The sequence below is a fragment of the Hemiscyllium ocellatum genome, chromosome 4, assembly GCF_020745735.1.
Source record: "Hemiscyllium ocellatum isolate sHemOce1 chromosome 4, sHemOce1.pat.X.cur, whole genome shotgun sequence".
NCBI classification, from domain to species: domain Eukaryota; kingdom Metazoa; phylum Chordata; class Chondrichthyes; order Orectolobiformes; family Hemiscylliidae; genus Hemiscyllium; species Hemiscyllium ocellatum.
In genome coordinates, this window is record NC_083404.1 from 56,604,210 (window position 1) to 56,624,848 (window position 20,639).

The 20,639-nt window shown below is 41.3% G+C and overlaps 1 protein-coding gene across 1 annotated transcript in view; it reads right to left on the bottom strand.

Annotated features, from left to right (window-relative positions):
• The window catches only part of fer1l6 (fer-1 like family member 6), a 113,554-nt gene that overhangs the window by 14,561 nt on the left and 78,354 nt on the right, over positions 1–20,639 (bottom strand). Inside the window, exons 23-30 of the mRNA XM_060824018.1 lie at positions 18,309–18,428; positions 15,858–15,985; positions 13,654–13,824; positions 10,473–10,627; positions 8,718–8,860; positions 4,783–4,871; positions 3,567–3,665; positions 1,792–2,033 (exon numbers count right to left, since the gene is read on the bottom strand). Coding sequence (XP_060680001.1) covers positions 1,792–2,033; positions 3,567–3,665; positions 4,783–4,871; positions 8,718–8,860; positions 10,473–10,627; positions 13,654–13,824; positions 15,858–15,985; positions 18,309–18,428 — 1,147 coding nt within the window. The remainder of the gene's footprint in view (positions 1–1,791; positions 2,034–3,566; positions 3,666–4,782; positions 4,872–8,717; positions 8,861–10,472; positions 10,628–13,653; positions 13,825–15,857; positions 15,986–18,308; positions 18,429–20,639) is intronic.

Here is a 20,639-nt window from a genome sequence, read left to right on the forward strand (position 1 = left end):
TTCTCTGCTCTTTTATAAGTTCTCTGAATGTCAGCCTGTAGAAGTTGCACATCTTTTTAAAAGAATACGTGTAAATAATGGCCAAGAAAGTAAATGCCTGCGCGAGATGGTGCTTCTATCTTTCTATCGTGACACTGAGTTCACGGAAACTGACAAATGTTCTTGTGATCGTAGAAGCTGTTCGGGACCTTGCTTAATGATGGGATTCCATATATTTTGGGTTAGTTCTTCTCAGTTTAACCTGCAATTTGCAGAATGCAAAGATTAGTTTGTTTAAATAGCAGACTCCTCAAAATTATAGATTTAAACAATCTCTCCAGTAGAGCATAGTGTTAGATCAATATGGCTTCCCCTGTTTAAGGTCAAATCGAAAATCCAAATAATCAATTATCTGAATGAAATAGTGCCCGCCCATCTCGTTTTGATAATCGAGGTTTGTCTGTAATGGAATGAACATCACTATTAACATTTCCTTTCTCAAAAATATTTAAAATAATCTGAAAATCGGCTCCATATACTTATTCATTCCAGAGATATAGACACATGAACAAGGAAGAATTGGTCTTCTGGTGCAGTGGGTCACATCTCTACCTCTGAGCCCCTGATTCAAATCTACTCCAGGATTTGTTGACCAAGGAAGCTGAGTTCATAACAGGGTCAAGCAGATTGAATGTTCACCAGAAATCCTTCTTACACACACCAATGGCATTGACAAGAGCTGGAGAGATTCCTGGTTAACCATGTGACAGAATAAACGTTGGAGCCGCCACTGTCAGTATTGATAGGTCCCCACTCCAGTTTATAAAAGTCTGTATTACCATCAGTTTAGGCAGGGTGGATTTTGGACATGTCTCCTTCTCTACCCATGGTAAAGGTTGTGGCTGAACCAGAGGTAGAAAACTAATGAAGAACTAAGGAGAGCCAGAGGTGTACTTCAACGGGAATCCGTGAAAGGCCTTTTTTTCCTTCCCAGCAGAGAGATGCAGAAGCCAATTGTATAAGTGCAACTTTATGTTATTAGTCAAGAGGTTTTTCAATCAATAAAATGTGGAATCAAAGCGCCTACTATGAACATTGTACTCAGAATATGAAAATTCTGCCCCACTTTAGACTCTGATCAAATTTGATTTTCAGTTTGGTCCAAAATTAAAGAAGAAATAGGCACAAAAAACACTCACTGAACTGGCTTCATGTCAGCAACTAACATTTCTGTAGCCATTAGCTAAAATATTAATCTGTCTTCCTATTTATAAGGATGCTCAAATATATACATCCAGGATTTGCTGGGTTTTTTTACACCCCTGATTCGCAGCATTTGCAATTTCTGAGGTAGGTATTATCTTGGGGTTACGCTGGAAAATCATAGGCTGGGTTTTATCAACAATCTGCCACTCTCCCTATCCTTATTGAGTACAGGAGTTGGGAGGTCATGGTGTGGCTGTACAGGACATTGGTTAGGCCACTGTTGGAATATTGTGTGCAATTCTGGTCTCCTTCCTATCGGAAAGATGCTGTGAAACTTGAAAGGGTTCATTCACACAGAGGGTGGTATGTGCATGGAATAAGCTGCCAGAGGAAGCGGTGGAGGCTGGTACAACTGCAACATTTAAGAGGCAGTTGAATGGGAATATGAATAGGAAGGGTTTGGAGGGATATGGGCCGGGTGCTGGCATGTGGAACTAAATTGGGTTGGGATATTTGGTCAACATGGACTTGTTGGACTGAAGGGACTGTTTCTGTACTGTACATCTCTGTGACTCTAAATGGAAGCATTTCAAGTTTCTGACTTACCTAAGAAGTCATCAGAAGACAGTCTTTCAAAATCCCAGACTTGAAGTACTAGGATTGCAGGGACTTTATGTTCTGTCTTATCCAGAGAAAAAATCGACTCTCTTTTGCTTATAACCATCTGTTTCTCTGCAGGTATGTAGTTGAAAGGAAAGATAAAACGCCAATTGAAGTTTCCCTCCCCAGTCAAAGAGTTGTAATGTACATCTGTTTCCTTCTTATCATCTTCTTTTCCCTTTAGCCAGCTAGAGAAAAAAATGAATTTGAAATGTTAAAAAAAATTGTACCTCAGATTCACACCATGGGAGAGAATAATGGCTCCTTTGTCTTGAGAAGAATTGGATTGCATTCCCACTTTCCACCATTTTCATGAACAAATTTAGATTATTTTGAGTGTGTGATGATTCGCAAAGAGCATAAAGAAGACTCATCTGGAATTTTGTGCTGGAATCCCTTGAAGGGTCTGCAGTCAATCGTGTCCAGCATTGGAAAGTCAGAGGGTTAGACTTTACTTTAAGTCAGTTGGCTTAAATGGAATGGCTTAGTGACTTGAAAGTGGTCCAATGCCCTGTTTAAGCAAGCATCCTAGCTGCTATTCCCTTTACCCTGGATCTCATGCCCTGCAGCCAACAGTACATTGATTGGTTCAGGTAGTAGCTTCTTTTGATATGTGAGCAGGCCAAGAGATCACTGTCAGTGGTCAACGATATAAATGGCAATCTGTTGTCATTTTAATCAAATCTGGGCTGTACATGCAACATGGCGATCTGCAGCCAAAGAAGAACCCTTAAATAAGTTTTAGTTATTACTTAAATATATTTTTAATTTATTTGTTGTTTTACTTGCATGTTTTGTGGGTCCAGGAGAGGTAGAAATGCCTCTGTGGGTTGTGTACAACTATTTGATATCACTGCTGCCACAGTCCTGCCCACACAGTGCAGTTGGACATTCCATATTATCTCTTGCTCTTGGCAAAGCTGCCTTGGATCTATTAATACCGCTATGTGGCCTCCTCTATATTGGTGAGACAGGCCGCTTACTTGCGGAACGCTTCAGAGAACACTTCTGCCAAGTTGGAGCCAGCCTGTTTTCCAACCACTAAGTATGTGTAATTTGGGTTCAGTCCTAAAAAGTGGGGTAGGAATTTGTAATGGTACAGGGATTTGTCTTGCCTTGGACATGCCTTCTACAGTTTCAGAGCTTAGAGCAAAAGTGAAGACAGAAAACATTAATGATGTTTGTTCAAGGGAGAAAAGGCAGGAAAGTTTACCCAGACTGGAGGCCAAAGACCAACTTGTCACGTATGCACTTACTGAAGTATCTCAGTCTGGCAGAGGTTAATTGGGAAGGTAAAGTTAATTGCAGCAAGTTGTGTAATTAATGGGATGTAAATGCCTTAATATTCTCACCACCTGAACAAGACCTCACTTCTGAGGTGGGAGAAGTTTATTTTGACAGTAAATATCTGCTCTTGGACTCCTGCCTAATTAAATCATCATAGCTTACTTCATTCCAGTCTCGACCGGGAACAATTGTGATTCTCAGTGAGTTTCTGGTCAAGTGTTCTATGGAATGCCTAGTTTAACGTTTAATTGTGGGACTAGTGTAGATTTAGTGTTTTTTTAGCGGTACAGACTCAGTGAATGATGGGCTTTTCTGCACTGTATAATTCTATTCTGAAAAATGTTGGTAAAATTGTAACTACATTTTAATCCCAGTTTCTCATAAAACTCCTTTTGAATTAAGTAAAGCAAATATTAACCATGTGCAGCTCTTACCCCTTGATGTAGATGTCACTTGATTTTTGACCGGTAATAAAATTCTCATCTTCTAAAATGACATCTTCTGTATTCCAAATAATTATTCGTAGCTCGTACCTGCAATCAAAGTCCATCAAAGAATATCCCACGGGCATTCACCACAAATGCTTCCCATAAGTACTAAATTATAGGTGAGCTTATTTCCTTAGACAACATGGCCTGAATTTTAGAACCACATTTCAAGAGGGGGATGTTTTTCAGCAGTGGGCTATATGGAACAGTGGCCACCTGCTTCAAGGAGGCAGCCATTTTATGGGGCCACCTGCATTTTGAACAACAGAGTGGCTCCTGCCTTGTGAGGATGCTGCCGGTTTGATGGAGGCAGCCTCGCTGTTGCACCCTGTGGATGGTGGATTGGGAGTGGGGTTTGCAGTACTAGAGGCTCACTATGACACAAAGCAAGAGAAGGGAAGCTATCTCCAGGGCACTGATGGACCATCACGTGGGGTTTCTCCACTGTAATTTAGGGCCTTCCACCCATGGTTCATTAAATTATCAATTGCTTTCATTCCAGTCTTGCGGTGCCTTCATTTTGAGGCTTCCAGCCTTCTGATTGGACTAGCTGCTGCAGTCCTTTATCACCAGATCTTTGCAGAGAGATTACTTCCAGGTCAGTTTATCCAGGAAGTTTTATCGATCCATTGAGACCATTGATCTCAAAATCTGGGCCGAAAAACCTTGAAAATAAATTTGTCCTCAACCGAGTGTGTAATATCAAGCCAATAGTATCCATTTCCCCAGTATATTCCATTATAAAAGGATCCGAAGAAGAAGAATATAACAACGTAAAAGTCTAAGAAATAACTTGAAGCCCTCAATTCCACTATTGGCCAAGGTCTCGCTGCGGTAAAGCACAAATGATTTCAGAAGTAGTCTTTAGAATGGATGGTTTTTAAAATTGCATATAATTTGATTCGATGTCAATTTGATAATCTGGATATACCGTATCAGTTAAGCTCATAGAATTAAATGAGTACAGAGTGCTCCGAAGAGTGGAATAAAACAGCGGGAAGCTTTCACAGTAAGATCAAATAATTTAATGAGATGAATGGCTCTAAATAAAGTTTAATATCCTTTTAAATAATAAATTACAGATATACAGTAGGACACTGTTCTTACAAACCCTCTTACAAAAATTATGGTGCTTGCGTTCCAACTAGAATTCAGCTCTTACCTTTTTGGTTTACGAGGTGATATGTCAACAGAAGGACCAGGAGGAGGCATATCCATTGGAAACATGTCCACCCACATCTGGATACGGCCCTGGAGGATTATCAGAAACTTGAAATTGACCAAGCAGTAACGTGTTTCCATAAAATTCAACACGATGCTTAAGAGATTATTACATTAGCAACACAAGATTGGAAAATGCAGAATTAGACTGTGGCCTAAGGACAACCTAAGCAAGTGATATTAGAATGTCCCTCCATGAATATCTTCACCTTATTTCCCTTTCATATTAGGCAACTGATCCATTAACACTCATTTTTTTAGCATCTCCATCAAAGTTGAAAGTTTCTGCAATTGTTTCAAGATGTCAAAAAGGACAGAAAGTTATGATAAGTTTCCAATATGGTCAAAATTCCATTCTAAAAGAATAAACAGACTACCCTTTAGAATCCCACATCTTTCACTGATTTGCACTTAAATCCAGCCCCTCACTTTTGTATCTTGTTGATGAATTGTACCAGGTTCTGAATGGGTTTTGATTATAGTCAATTTTCAAATTAAAGGAAAAAAACCTTGCAGTCAGATGCTGCCTTTTTGTGTCCATAGAAAGACTCAAAAAACAGTGCAGCTAATTTGTTGCTTTTGAATATTAGCTAATGCAATTTTGTCAACAAATGCAGCAGCCAATTTTTTGTGCAAATAACGTGTCACAAATAATAGGCAAGCAGCTTTTAGTGATTTTGGTTGAATAGGAAGGTGAGAACTCTACCACACAGCCAAGCGAGCAGGAATACACTACAAGCATAAGTTAACAAACCTGGGCTTGAGGAAATGGATTCATTGCCACTAGGAATCAACTAATATCTTAGTGATTAATTTATATATTTGGGTGGATGTATATTTCCCAAAGAGCTGCATGTTGTTTCTCAACAAACTGTGTGGGACAAATTTATTTCCAAAATTAATTACAATACATGCTTGACCAACACCAATGAATCATCTGGAACATGAACTGATGATTAAATATGTTTCTAAGTGAAAAACAACAAGTAAGCTTTGTCATTGTACCTGTAGCCAAGAAACAGGAACATTTCACAAAGCATTGGGATATCATCCCACAATGTTCCAATTTAAAATTCTTATTCCTATCTCTGTAATTTCCTAGTCTGACAACTTGTCACCCTCTGCAGTCATCCAATTCTGACTTCTTACATATTTTCAATTTCCTTCACTCACTCCAAGCCTTTGAGTAAGCCTCTGGAGTTCCCACCTGAGGCCTCTCTGTTGCTTTACCACTCTCTCTTCCTTTATGATACAATTTAAAGCCCATCGCTTTAACCAAGCAGAATATCTCCCCATGTAGTTCGACATCAAAGTCTATTTGAGACTGCCTCAATGAAATGTTTTCCAGCATTTTACCACACTAATGGTTCAATATAAATCAACTTTGTGTTGTTAAGTAACTTAAAATTGTGCAGCTTGAAGGAACATCTAATTGTCACTGACCAAGATAATGACCCTTATTCATTTATAAATGAAGCAACCCAAAATCTCAAACAGATAGTTATCAAAACAATCAAACTATTCAGAGATATTATTGCATACCTCTGGAAAAGGCCAAACTTGAATCCAGCCCTATTGCTTCAGGGGCAGGGACACTAGTAATATATCACAAGAGACCTAACAAAATAGTGCATGTTGAGCTCGGAATGGAGTTTAGTCTATTCATGGTTGTAATACTGCCTGATAAAAAAACACAATTTTTTAGCTGAAAATGTGTTGCTGGTTAAAGCACAGCAGGTTAGGCAGCATCCAAGGAATAGGAAATTTGACATTTCGGGCATAAGCCCTTCATCAGGAATGAGGAGAGTGTGCCAAGCAGGCTAAGATAAAAGGTAGGGAGGAGGGACTTGGGGGAGGGGCGATGGAGATGTGATAGGTGGAAGGAGGTCAAGGTGAGGGTGATAGGCCGGAGTGGGGTGGGGGCGGAGAGGTCAGGAAGAGATTGCAGGTTAGGAGGGCGGTGCTGAGTTGAGGGAACCGACTGAGACAAGGTGGGGGGAGGGGAAATGAGGAAACTGGAGAAATCTGAGTTCATCCCTTGTGGTTGGAGGGGTCCCAGGCGGAAGATGAGGCGCTCCTCCTCCAGCCGTCGTGTTGTTATGTTCTGCCGGTGGAGGAGTCCAAGGACCTGCATGTCCTCGGTGGAGTGGGAGGGAGAGTTAAAGTGTTGAGCCACGGGGTGGTTGGGTTGGTTGGTCCGGGCGTCCCTGAGGTGTTCTCTGAAGCATTCCGCAAGTAAGCGGCCCGTCTCCCCAATATAGAGGAGGCCACATCGGGTGCAGCGGATGAAATAGATGATGTGTGTGGAGGTACAGGTGAACTTGTGGCGGATATGGAAGGATCCCTTGGGGCCTTGGAGGGAAGTGAGGGAGGAAGTGTTGGCGCAAGTTTTACATTTCCTGCGGTTGCAGGGGAAGGTGGCGGGAGTGGAGGTTGGGTTGGTGGGGGGTGTGGACCTGACGAGGGAGTCACGAAGGGAGTGGTCTTTGCGGAACACTGATAGGGGAGGGGAGGGAAATATATCCCTGGTGGTGGGGTCCGTTTGGAGGTGGCGGAAATGACGGCGGATGATACGTTGTATACGAGGTTGGTGGGGTGGTAGGTGAGAACCAGTGGGGTTCTGTCTTGGCGGCGGTTGGAGGAGCGGGGCTCAAGGGCGGAGGAGCGGGAAGTGGAGGAGATGCGGTGGAGGGCATCGTCGATCACGTTTGGGGGGAATCTGTGGTCCTTGAAGAAGGAGGCCATCTGGGCTGTGCGGTGTTGGAACTGGTCCTCCTGGGAGCAGATGCGGCGGAGACGAAGGAATTGGGAATATGGGATGGAGTTTTTACAGGGGCAGGGTGGGAGGAGGTGTAGTCCAGATAGCTGTGGGAGTCAGTCGGTTTATAGTAGATGTCTGTGTTGAGTCGGTCGCCTGAGATAGAAATGGAAAGGTCTAGGAAGGGGAGGGAGGAGTCTGAGACAGTCCAGGTGAATTTGAGGTCGGGATGGAAGGTGTTAGTAAAGTTGATGAACTGTTCAACCTCCTTGTGGGAGCACGAGGCAGCGCCGATACAGTCATCGATGTAGCGGAGGAAAAGGTGGGGGGTGGTGCCAGTGTAGTTGCGGAAGATGGACTGTTCCACATATCCTACGAAAAGACAGGCATAGCTGAGGCCCATGCGGGTGCCCATGGCAACTCCTTTAGTTTGGAGAAAGTGGGAGGATTGAAAAGAGAAGTTATTGAGGGTGAGGACCAGTTCAGTCATTCGAAGGAGGGTGTCAGTGGAAGGGTACTGGTTGGTGCGGCGGGAAAGGAAGAAGCGGAGGGCTTTGAGTCCTTCGTGATGGGGGATGGAGGTGTACAGGGACTGGATGTCCATCGTGAAAATAAGGCGTTGGCGTTTCCTCAACTCAGCACCGCCCTCCTAACCTGCAATCTTCTTCCTGACCTCTCCGCCCCCACCCCACTCCGGCCTATCACCCTCACCTTGACCTCCTTCCACCTATCACATCTCCATCGCCCCTCCCCCAAGTCCCTCCTCCCTACCTTTTATCTTAGCCTGCTTGGCACACTCTCCTCATTCCTGATGAAGGGCTTATGTCCGAAACGTCAAATTTCCTATTCCTTGGATGCTGCCTAACCTGCTGTGCTTTAACCAGCAACACATTTTCAACTGTGATCTCCAGCATCTGCAGACCTCATTTTTTACCCGACAATTTTTTAGCTCCCAATAATTCATGAAAGTTTTAGGAAGTTCATGCATTAAACACATATCAGGGTGTAAGAATTTGTCATTGTGGAGGTAGATTATATAAGATGAGCACGTCATGTAATGGTTGAAGCTCTCATTTCTCAGCAATTAAGAGCTTTGTCCAGCTGTCCAGTGAAATTACCTGTTCCATGCCCGGTTTGTCCAAGTGGTAGAGAGATCGTGTTTCAATGTGTTCAGGAACCAATTTATATCCAGCACCAGGAATTTCTGACCAACAATGTAACACCTTTAAAGCCAAGTGTTCATGTGAGATCACCTCCTCGCCTACATAAAACAAGAATATGCTTAGATTGTATAAAAAACAATTATTGCTACTTAGAGGTGGCTGAATTACACACAAGCTCTAAAAGAACAAGTGAGTAGAATATGTAGAGACTGTGAGGTATCCACTCCAACAGAAAAAAATTGAAACAAAACATTTCTTAAGTAGGGAAAGCTAGCTAGAAAGTGTTGGTATTCAGAGAACTCCCTTGTATATGAATCACCGAAAGTTAACATGAAGTATGTTGGAACTTAATCGTATATTAAAAATACTATATAAATACATAATGTCATCTTGATTCACTGAAACTGGATTAATGAAAGTGATGAAAGTGTGTTCCCATTGATCACTCAGGAGGATTGAAATTTTCCTTAAACTTGACGTCAAAACAGTATAGCACTAACACAGTACAAAATGGACACATGCGTAAGGATAGGTAAACACTCATGAAAGGATGACACATAAATATGTAATAGTAGGCCAATATAGATTAATGAAGGAGAATTACCAATAAGCTTTAAAAGAAGGTAATTCACATCCTACATGAAAGTATAATCTCTGCTTCACATGAGGATGACATCAAAGCTAACATGTTTTACTTATTTAAAAGAATACTATACGAGATCCTCACACTCTTTTTCGGTTATATATCTGTTCAGAGAAAATACATTGAGGTAGAGCGAACTGTGAAGATTTCCTTCCCTCAAGCACATTAGTGAACTGATAGGATTTTTACTTCATTAAACAGATTTATTCCAGATTTCAATATTAAACTTCACCATGTACCATGGTGTGATTTGAAGCCATATCTCCAGAATATTAACCTGAGGTTCTAGATTACTAGTCCAGTGAAATTATCACTATGCCATTTACCACTATCACTCCTTTACTCCTTAACCTGCAGAATTTTGAATATATAGTGGTTTATTATAAAAATTATTATAAAATCATACTATGAAATCATGAGGGGCATGGATAGGGTGAATAGTTATGGTGGGGGATGTCCAAAACTAGACAGCATAGGTTTAAGATGAGAGGGGAAAGATTTAAAAAGGACTGACGGGAACATTTTTCACACAGAGGATGGTGCATATATGGAACGAGCTGCCAGAAGAAGTGGTGGAGGCTGGTACAATTACAACATTTAAAAGGCACTTGGACGGGTATATGAATAGGAAGGGTTTAGAGGAATACGAGCCAAATGCTAGCAAAAGGGACTAGATCAGACTGGGATGTCTGGTCTCAGCGGACACGTTGGATTGAAGGGTGTGTTTCTGTGTTGTATGACTACATGACTTGATGTTTCACAGACATATCAGTTTAATAATAACTGTGATAGGTTTGTTAAAAAAAACTTTGACTCCTTTGTGTATGAAGGCACTAATTTGCAGTCAAGAATCCCATAATTAGCTTTGTAATTATGGTGAATCTGCTGGAGGGATCGGGAAAAAGTGCAGAACAGCTTAAAAGTGAGATTTCCACATTCAACATCAATCTCAAAACCTGTGATGCAACCACCAATTATAATGTTGAGAAGGGAAAATGTTACAATTCCGAAGTTGTTGTAATATCTCTGTATTCCAGGTTTTTATTAACATAAATATTGATATTCACCGTCTTCCATAAAGATGGTTTTTCCCGTAAAGATTTTGTGTTCCACCTCTATCTCTCCCGATCTGAAGTAGGGTCCACGGAGATGGTTTTCCTTACACATTCTGCTTAAGATTTCGGTTGGTTTCATTGCATCACGCCAGGCATTGTAACCTTCTCTGCAATTATTATAGATTGTAATTAAAATATCCTTAGACATGTTTTTTTTTGTCAGCCTGATTAAATTATGTTAGCTTTGAAATCTACTGGTAGTTGGGAGCTCAAAACAAACAAGAGTAAAAATAAGGGACATCTTCCTCAGTGGAAAAGCATTCTAAATATTAATAAACTACAGACAAGAAATTTCTCCTCCATCCTAAATGAGAGACCCCTTATTATTTATTTTTATTACTTCATGGAATGTGGACATCATTGGTTCAAGGGCAGCTAGAGATAGGCAAGGAATGATGAGCCAGCCAGCAATGCCCACACCCCATGAACGAATAAACAAAACTTGTGACATCTATTCCTAAATTCCCTTCATGAGAGGAAGAAGTCTCTTAGTATCTAATCCGTCAAGTTCCCTCAGGACCAACAGTCAAAATACACAGGGCTGGCAGGTACATGTGCCCCTGAAAAGCCCAAAAATGCCTGTGAAAATTCAGTCGCTGAGGTGACCAATCAGACAAAACATGTCATAGTATGTGGGCGAGGTAAAGTCAGTGAGGAACTGTTTCCCCAAACACAAATTCTGTTCAGTTCCATCACTGACAAATTCCCTCTCTCCCAAGCTTGCTGCTCTTCCAGATACAGAAACAGTGAAAAGCAGTAAGACTGGGAAATGTGACTAGTGGAACTGAACTCCACTCAGGCCGATCTAGGTTGCAACCAGCTTGGGTTACTGTGTTTCAGTGCCAGTTGAGAGGTGTGGAGACAGGAGGAGTGGGGAAAGCAGCACTGAGATTGATCTACTAATGATTGGGTGGGTATCATGTCCTTTATGCATCATGTAATCTTATCCATTATTGACCAAGTTTAATGGAGTTGAGAATAATATTATTAATAATCATGCTTAATATTCAACATGCTGAGAGGTGATGTCATTTTCTGTAGTGGGTAGCTGAGAGCTTACATATTTTTAATGTGTAAAAACAAATAATAACTTGAAAATTCTCTGGATAACAGTGAATACCCTGTATTCAACTTCCATGAGCTTTTCAGAAAGCAAATTGTATTTTTTCCAGTAAGGAAGAATTACTCCTGGAAAATCAATATTAATGTTGCACCACTGTTAAATCAGGTATGCATTTAGCTATTCCTTTTTGTGAATATGTAAAAATTATGAACACTAAAGATTTATTTATAATAAATACATTTTAAAAGTCCTCTTGTAAGTTCCAAATTAGATTTGACCAAAAACATATGTGTGTATACAATCTTTAATATTTGTACAATCTATCTAAGGAAGGAACCCAAAAATAAGCCACAATGCATATGATAATATTACTACACGAGCCCATTACCTAATAAAGGAATTAATGAGCATGAAAAGGAGCCCCAAAAATCAAAAAATGTCAGTCAGGAAGATCTCAAATAGCCCTAAAAAAACTGACTCTCGCTCACAATATTACATGTTCCAATATGATCATTCCTTATTCATTTAAGTTCCAATGAATATAGGCCAAACCTGCTCATCTTTTCCACAAAAACCAATCTCTTCATTCCAGGAAACAGCCTTGTGACCATTTTCTGATCCCTCTAATTAATCCTCAGTGGATCTGTCTAAAATAGCCAAAACTGTACACAGTTCTCCAAATAGTAACTGACAAATGGCTGGTACAATTGTAGCAAGACCTCACATTTTTATACTCCAACTTCCTTATAATAAAGTTCAACATTCCATTTTCCTTCCTAGTTACTTGCTGAAACAGCGTACTAACATAGGGGATTCACTTACGAGAACACCAGGTGCCTTTATACTTCAGCATTCTGTGGTCTCTGTCCATGTAAATGATATTCTGACTTTCTATTCTTCCTGCCAAACTGAATAATCTCATACACTATACTTCTCTGCCATATTTTGTCCACTCACTGAACACATCAATGTTTCTTTGTAGATTATTTGTATCTGCCTCACAATGTGCCTTCCTACTTGTCTTTGTATCATAAGGAGATTTGACTACAATACTCTTTGTTTCTTTGTCCAGATCATTAATATAGATTGTAAATTGTCAAGGTCACCTCATTTCGCTAGTTCTGGTTTGTCAACCTGAAAATGATCAAATGATTCGCTGTTTCTTGTTAGTTTGTCAACTATCTATTTGTACTAACATTTCACTCACTTCACCATGAGTTACTGCCGTGTGCAATAACTCTGATGTGAAACTGTACCACATTCCTTTTGGAAATGCAAATACATTACATCTAATAGCCCCACATCCACCCTGTTTGTTACATCTTCAAAGAACTCTGACACATTTGCACACTTGCTAAACATGAGTTTGGACTCACATATAGCCCAAATGTGTTCAGGATGATAGACTCCCTGTCCTAATTGCCATAAATGCATACTTTGACGGTCACCATTATGTTTTATTTTCCATATTTGTTTGATATACTGAATTTAAATTCCCATTCTGCCACATTGAGATTTGAACTTATCATTATCTTATCAAGAACTATATCATTATTCCCAGCACTACTAGTTCAGTAACATAATAATTAACCCATAACTTGCTGGAACGTGTATCCATTGAGCCAAATAAAGTCTTTCTATAATTCAGTATTAGCAGTCCAGTGAGATCAATTTCTACAATTTCCCTCTCTAAGGCAGCTTAAAGAGAACCTGCATCATAAATCTGTTTCCTTCTAAAGAGATTTTTCACCATTGTATTCCCAATAGTTTGCAAGTTAGTGGGTGATTTTACACCATATAATTAAATAGCAAGCCAGAGATCACAAAGTCATTTGGCTCTACAGAAGAGAAACAATTGGTTATTAGCTTGAGGGATATCACTGCACATCAAATATGAGGCAAGACAAGAGGCAACTTCCATGAACTATCACAGCCACACTGGCATCGTTCTTCATTAATGCTAGGCATTCAGCCAACTGAGCAAACTACTACTTCTCTCTCAGTCGTGTGCAGTATTACAGGCACATCTGCCCTTTCTGTCCAGTAGATTGAGATGTAACCCATCCTTACATTTCATATTCATACGGTAGTCCGCAGGTAGCTCTGTACTTGCTGTAAAAGCGGTTCTCCAGATCAATTTTAGTTGATCCAATCAAATCATCTGTTCCAACCAAATCAAAATCATAGATTGTTATCGTGAGCAGAGATTCCATTGGGAATGTCGCCTCAATCTCATAAGATCTGTCAGACGAAGGAAAGGATTATTGTACAAGAGGTAATTTTTTTCCTAATAACAGATGAAGACTGAATAATTTTAACATAAAGCCTAAGAAATTAGAGCTCCAGATTTTGCAAAATTGATGTGATAAAATTATACTTTTGTTTTGACTTTTTAATGAAATATTGAATTTTCAAGGACTCTATCTCAAGTAGATTTAATTGGAATAAATAAAACGGCGCCATTGCAAATTTTGAAAGTTTTATTTTTAAGATAAGAGGCAAGTAAAACAAATATTCATAGCAAAGAACCTATGGATCCCCCCAGAGTTCAAAGAACATTCTTGGAGTCAAATAATTCTAACTCAGTGTCTAGTGCAAGGATCACACAGAGTTGTAGAATTGTGTAGCTCTTGAAATACAATTACAGTAAAAATGAATGGATCATATTAGAAATTGACTGTTTTAATTCAAAGGCATTTCAACGTACCATCTGACTTAATGTAAGAGCTGACTTTTTGCAGCATGTGCAGAATCTACTTTTAAATTTCTTCTTAAAAATCAGCTTTGAAACCAAAGCGTTCTTCTACAATATATTTCCTTTATTAATTAAAGCAAATTTGGAGTCTCATTAACATCCTTCTCAGTCAACAACAAGCTGAAGAGCTGGGAGTTTGTAAGTGCACATATTTGAATGCACAAGCACAGGGAATGGCAGAGTAACAGTGTCCTTTTCTCATTTATTCATTTGTGGGATATGGGCATTGCTGGCTGGCCAGCATTTATTGCCTGTCCCTAGTTACTCTGCTGAGTGTTCAGATGCTATCGGGCCTGGGCCACCCAGCAGGCTCAAAGTGGGCTGCAATTTTTCAGAGCTGGTGGCCCCACTGGAAGGGGTCGAGACAGCTCATCTCTACAGCTTTGGGAAGCCACAACCTGGTTTTATAGCTTTCAGGTTCTTATTTGTGTAAAGGCATGGCTTCCTGTTCTAACTGGGAGGATGTGCCACCTTCAAGAGACACCAGCTCCCACTCAGATAACCCACAGTTCACCATTTCCAGCACTGCTCCTACCTTGACACCACCACATCAGATAAAATAACAGCAGATAAAATACCAGCGGTAGCAGGAGGAAGTCCTTAAGCAGCCAGGCAATAACTCACCTCTTGACTCCCCAAAGCCTGTCCACCATCTACAAGGTCCAGATTGGAGTGGTGCTGGAAAAGCACAGCAGGTCAGACAGCATCTGTGGAGCAGGAAAATCGATGTTTCAGGCAAAAGCCCTTCATTAGGAATGTTGATTTTCCTGCTCCACAGATGCTGCCTGATCTGCTGTGCTTTTCCAGCACCATTCTAATTTGGACTCTGATCTCCAGCATCTGCAGTCCTCACTTTCACCACCATCTACAAGGCACAAGTCAGGAGTGTGATGTAGTACTCTCCACTTGTCTGGATGAGTGCAGCTCCAACAACACTTAAAAAGCTTGACACCATCCAGGACAAAGCAGCCCTCTTGACTGGCATTGCATCCCCAAGTATCTACTTTCTCCAAAACCGACGCTCAGACGCAGCAGTGTGTACTGTCTAGAAGATGCACTGCCGAAATTCACCAAAGATTCTCGGACAGCACCTTCCAAACCCACAACAATTTCCAATTCAATCTAAAAAACCATGTATTGGATATTTCATAGCCTCAACTGATTTATGCATCAGCATAAAACCATCATCAGTAAAATACCAGAAAAGGTTGGGTAGGCTATAACCTCCTGAACCCCATCTTCATACCCAATTTCACATTTTTGCCTCCTCATTCTCTCCTCCAAACTGGCTATAAGATCCATGTGAAATTATAACAGCAAAATTCAACATTTCACTGTCATTTACACTCATTTGTGAGTTGTAATACTAAACCTGCTTTGGTGTAGTTATCTCATGTATGGCTCAGCGTACAAAGCTGTCTTAAACCTCTAGTCTGCACCTTATCCAATTATTTATAACATTGGAACATTTACAGACTAGATCAGACATTAACACACATGTGAGCAGTCATCTTCTGACCTTCCAAACAGCGGATTAAGTTGTTTGGGGATGTAATTATCACGATCCTTAATTTCAGTCTTTCCAAGTTGCAGAACAATGTAAGGATCAGCCTTTCCATCAGGGTCAGCAGGGTAGAGATTACTTGCCTGATACAGGATGAAGAAATAAAAGAAACACTTGATTACTGAGATATTTATATATCGATATGTTTATTTTAATATGTAACTTTGTACTAATGATGTAGAATGATGACTTCTCCAGGCCAGGAGCTGCAAAAGAAGTGGTTAGATTGTAAGTTTGCTCGCTGAGCTGATGGATGTGTCCTCAGACGTTTTATCACCATGTTAGGTAACATCATCAGTGAGCCTCCCCTGAAACGCTGGTGTTCTGTCTCACTTTTTATTTATGTATCTTGGTCTGTTGTGGTTGGTGATATCACTTCTGGTTCTTTTTCTGAGTGGACCAAATCAATACGTTTGTTAATGGAGTACTGGTTTGAATGCCAGGCTTCTAGGAATTCCTGTGCGTGTCTTTGTTTAGCCTGTCCCAGGATAGATGTATTGTCCCAGTCGAACTGGTGTCCCTCTTCGTCTGTGTGTATAGATACCAGTGATAGTTGGTCACGTATTTTCATGGTTACTTTGTACTCATGTATCCTGGTGGCTAGTTTCCTGCCCTTCTGTCCTGTAATGTTTGTTGCAGTCCTTGCAAGGTTTCTCATTCTGCTGGTTGTTTGTACAGGGTCCTTTAGATTCATCCGGAGCTGTTTCAGTGTGGTTGAAGGTTTGGGCTACCATGATGCCTCAGGGTCAGAGTAGTCTGGTCGTCATCTCTGAGATGTCTAATGTATGGCAGGGTGGCTAGAGTCACTGGGTGGGTTGTGTCTTCTTGTTTAGGTCTGTTGTGTACAAATCAGCTGACTACACTTCTTGGGTACCTGTTGTTCTTGAATACGTTGTTATAGGTGTTTTTCCTTGGCTTTTTGTAGTTCCTGTGTGCTGCAGTGTGTTGTGATTCATTTAAATAATGTCCTGATGCAGCTCAGTTTATGGATGTTGGGATGATTGCTGCTGTAGTTGAGTATCTGGTCAGTGTGTGTAGCTTTCATGTAGACGCTGGTCTGCAGCTCTCCATTGGCTTTTCATCCTACGGTGACATCTAGGAAGGGGAGTTTGTTATTGTTCTCTTCCTCTTTGGTGAACTTTATATCGGCAAGGATGTTGTTTGTGTGTTTGTGGGTTTCTTCTAATTTGTTGCGTTTTGTGATGACAAAGGTGTCATCCACATAGCGGACCCAAAGCTTGGGTTGGATCGTGGGAATGGCTGTTTATTCTAACTGCTTCTGTGAAGAGTCCTGATACTGGTGATTCCACTGGCAACCCATTGATTTGTTTGTCGATCTTGTTGTTGAAGGTGAAGTGGGTTGTGAGCCATAGGTCTACTATTTTGAGGAGTTGGTGCTGTCAAGTGTTTGTGTCCTTGGTACGTCTAGTAGTGTGGCCAGTGTTTCTTTGGCTTGATCACAAATACCACCCTGCTATATATTAAAGGAATCTCAGAGATGATGACCAGTCTACTCCGGATCTTCAGCAGCATGGTAGCTCATAAATCAACTACCACACCGAAACAGCTCCTGATGAATCTAAATAACTCTGTACCAACAACTAGCAGATTGAGCATCATACAAAATACCCTGCAAAGACTGCAAAAAACATTACATTGCACAGACGGGGAGGAAACTAGCCACCAGGATATATGAGTATCAACTAGCCACCAAAAGGCATGACCAACTATCACTAGAATCCATACGCACAGATGAATAGGTACACCAGTTCGACTGGGACAATAAATCCATCATGGGATAAGCTAAACAAAGACACACATGGGAATTCCTAGAGGCCTGGCATTCAAACCGGAACTCCATTAACAAACATATCGATTTGGATTCCTCAGAAAAAGAACCGGAAGAAATATCATCAACCACAAAGGACCAAGACAGACAAATAGCAAGCAGGACAGAATACCAGCACTTCATTGGAGGCTCACCGATGATGTTACCTAGCATAGTGATGAAACGTCTAAAACCAAATCTACCAGCACAGCAAGCAAACTTACTACCTGATCCATAATCTGAGCTACAAATCTTCTCCAAAACCGCAAGAGAGGTGATTACTTGACTAAAGTATGAATGAATAGATTAGTTAAAATATAAAAAACACATATTGATCTGTTTTACCATGTTAATCTGGGGGTCTACAGAAATAAAGAAAACGGTCTTTGTAACTGGTGCAATTCTCAATCAGACCTGGGAACAAGTATGAGATAGCCTTTTAGGTGTGGACCTCAGCTGTTCCTAATATTAACATGTTTTATGTTTTTATTGCACTTTTTTTTCAAATAATTTTCAAATAAAAAGCTGAAGAATTAGGATTAATATTCAAAGCTGAGTGAAATGTCAATGGCACTTACTGCGACAATATAGATTCTAATTAAAACTTTGACAGGGGTGTTTGATGGCATGCCATGTAAAATTTTACATTGTCCATCTGTATCATAATCGTTAATACATTTCCACACCTGGAATGATCCCTGAAAATAGAAAAGAGAAAGAAATGCTGTTGAGAATATAAGAACATCAGAGTTAAGAGTAGACGTTGGCAGTTCAGCGCATTGAATCTACTCCATCCTTTATACAATCATGGCTGATCTCATCTTGGGCTCAAGATAGCTCTTTAACCCATTTAAAAATCTATCAGTCAATCTCCTCCTTCAGCCTATTCCATGTTCCAATGTCCCATGCACTCTGGGTAGTCAATTCCACAATTTCATGACCATTTGAGTGAAGTGATTCCTCCTCAACTCTAATGCATATTATTTAAATGGGCATAAAATAAAAAAATCACACAACACCAGGTTATAGACCAACAGGCTTATTTGGAAGCACTAGCTTTCGGAATGCTGCTCCTTCATCAGGTAGTTCCGAAACTTTTAACTTTGTCCACTCCAGTCCAACACTGGCTCCTCCACATCATAAATTGCAATAGAAATGGAATGCTGATCTGCAGCAGAAATGGAGCTCCCAATAGCCCAGCATTTTGTCTTCCATTTAGCATTGTATTTCTGCAGCTGTTCAATCCTTCACCTCCACATTTACACTCTATCAACTCCTCGATTATAATCCTCATGTTCAATTCTCTCTATATCATTGGCCCTGCAATCCATGAGTACTCTTGAGTTTCCGCAAAAACCCAGTGTAGCTGCTTGAAAAATTAGCACAATTAAAGCAAAATACTTTTATCTGAAAGAAGAAAAGTCTCAGGAATACCTTTAAAATGAGCTATCGTGAATGCAGTGCCTGGCTGGTACCAATATAGACGGGCTGTGACTCCACAAAACAACGTGGCAATTATCTGACATACATTTGGCAGTTGAGAGTATGAGTCTAAAAGCATAGCGCTGGAAAAGCACAGTAGGTCAGGTAGCATCCGAGGAGCACGAGAGTCAAAATTTCGGGCATAAGCCTTTCATCGGGAATGTGGGGGGAGGAGGGGGTGAGTGAGGAAGGAGGTTGAGAGATAAACAGGAGGGTGGGATGGGTGTGGGGGTGAGGTAGATGGGAAGGCAATAGGTGGATGCAGGTGGGGGGTGATGTTGATAGGTCAGTAGGGAGGGTGGAGCAGATAGGTGGGAAGGAAGATGGACAGGTAGGACAGGTCAAGAGGGCGGTGCCAGGTTGGAGAGTTGGATCTGGGATGGGGAGGTGGAGCATGGGGTGATTAGAAAACTAGTGAAGTCGATATTAATGACATGTGGTTGAAAGGTCCCAAGTTAGAAGATGAGGCATTCTTCCTCCAGGTGTCGGGTGGCTTGGATTTGGTGGTGGAGGAGGCCAAGGACTTGCATGTCCTTGGCAGAGTGGGAGGGGGAGTTGAAGTGGCTGGCAACAGGGTGGTGGGGTTGTTGGGTGCATGCGTCCCAGCGATGTTCTCTGAAACATTCCGCTATTTGGCGTCCTGTCTCCCCAATTTGGAAGAGAGCACATTGAGAGCAACGGACACAGTAGGCGAGGTGTTTGGATGTGCAGGAAAATCTCTGCTGGATATGAAAAGATTCTTTGGGGCCTAGGATGGATGTGAGGGGGAAGGTGTAGATTCAGGTTTTACACCTTTTGCAGTGGCAAGGGAAGGTGTTGGATGTGGAGGGTGGGCTGATGGGGTCGTGGACCTAAAGAGGGAGTCACAGAGGGAATGCATTCTGCGGAACACAGTTAGGTGTGGAGAGGGAAATATATAACTAGTGATGGGTCTGATTGTAAGCAGCAGAAATGGTGGAGGATAATGTGTTGTATCCGGAGATTAGTGGGGTGGAAGATGAGGACTAGGGGGGTTCTATCCTTGTTGCAGTTGGAGGGGTGAGGTTCAAGGGTGGAGGTGCGGGAAGTAGAAGAGATGCGCTGGCAGGCATTGTTGACCACATGGGAGGGGAAATTGTAGTTTCAAATATGAGGCCATCTGGGATGTCTTGGAGTGGAATTGCTCCTCCTGGGAATAGATACAGCAGAGGCGGAGGAATTGAGAGCGAGAGATTGCATTTTTACAGGAGAAGGGGTGGGAGGAGGTGCAGCTCAGGTAGCTGTGGGAGTTGGTGAGTTTGAAGTAGATATCCGTGTTGAGTTGGTCGCCGGAAGTGGAGATGGAGAGTTCCAGGAAGGAGAGGGCAGTGTCCAAGATGGTCCAGGTGAACTTAAGGTCAGGGTAGGAGGAGTTAGTGAATTTGATGAACTGTTCCACCTCCTCGATG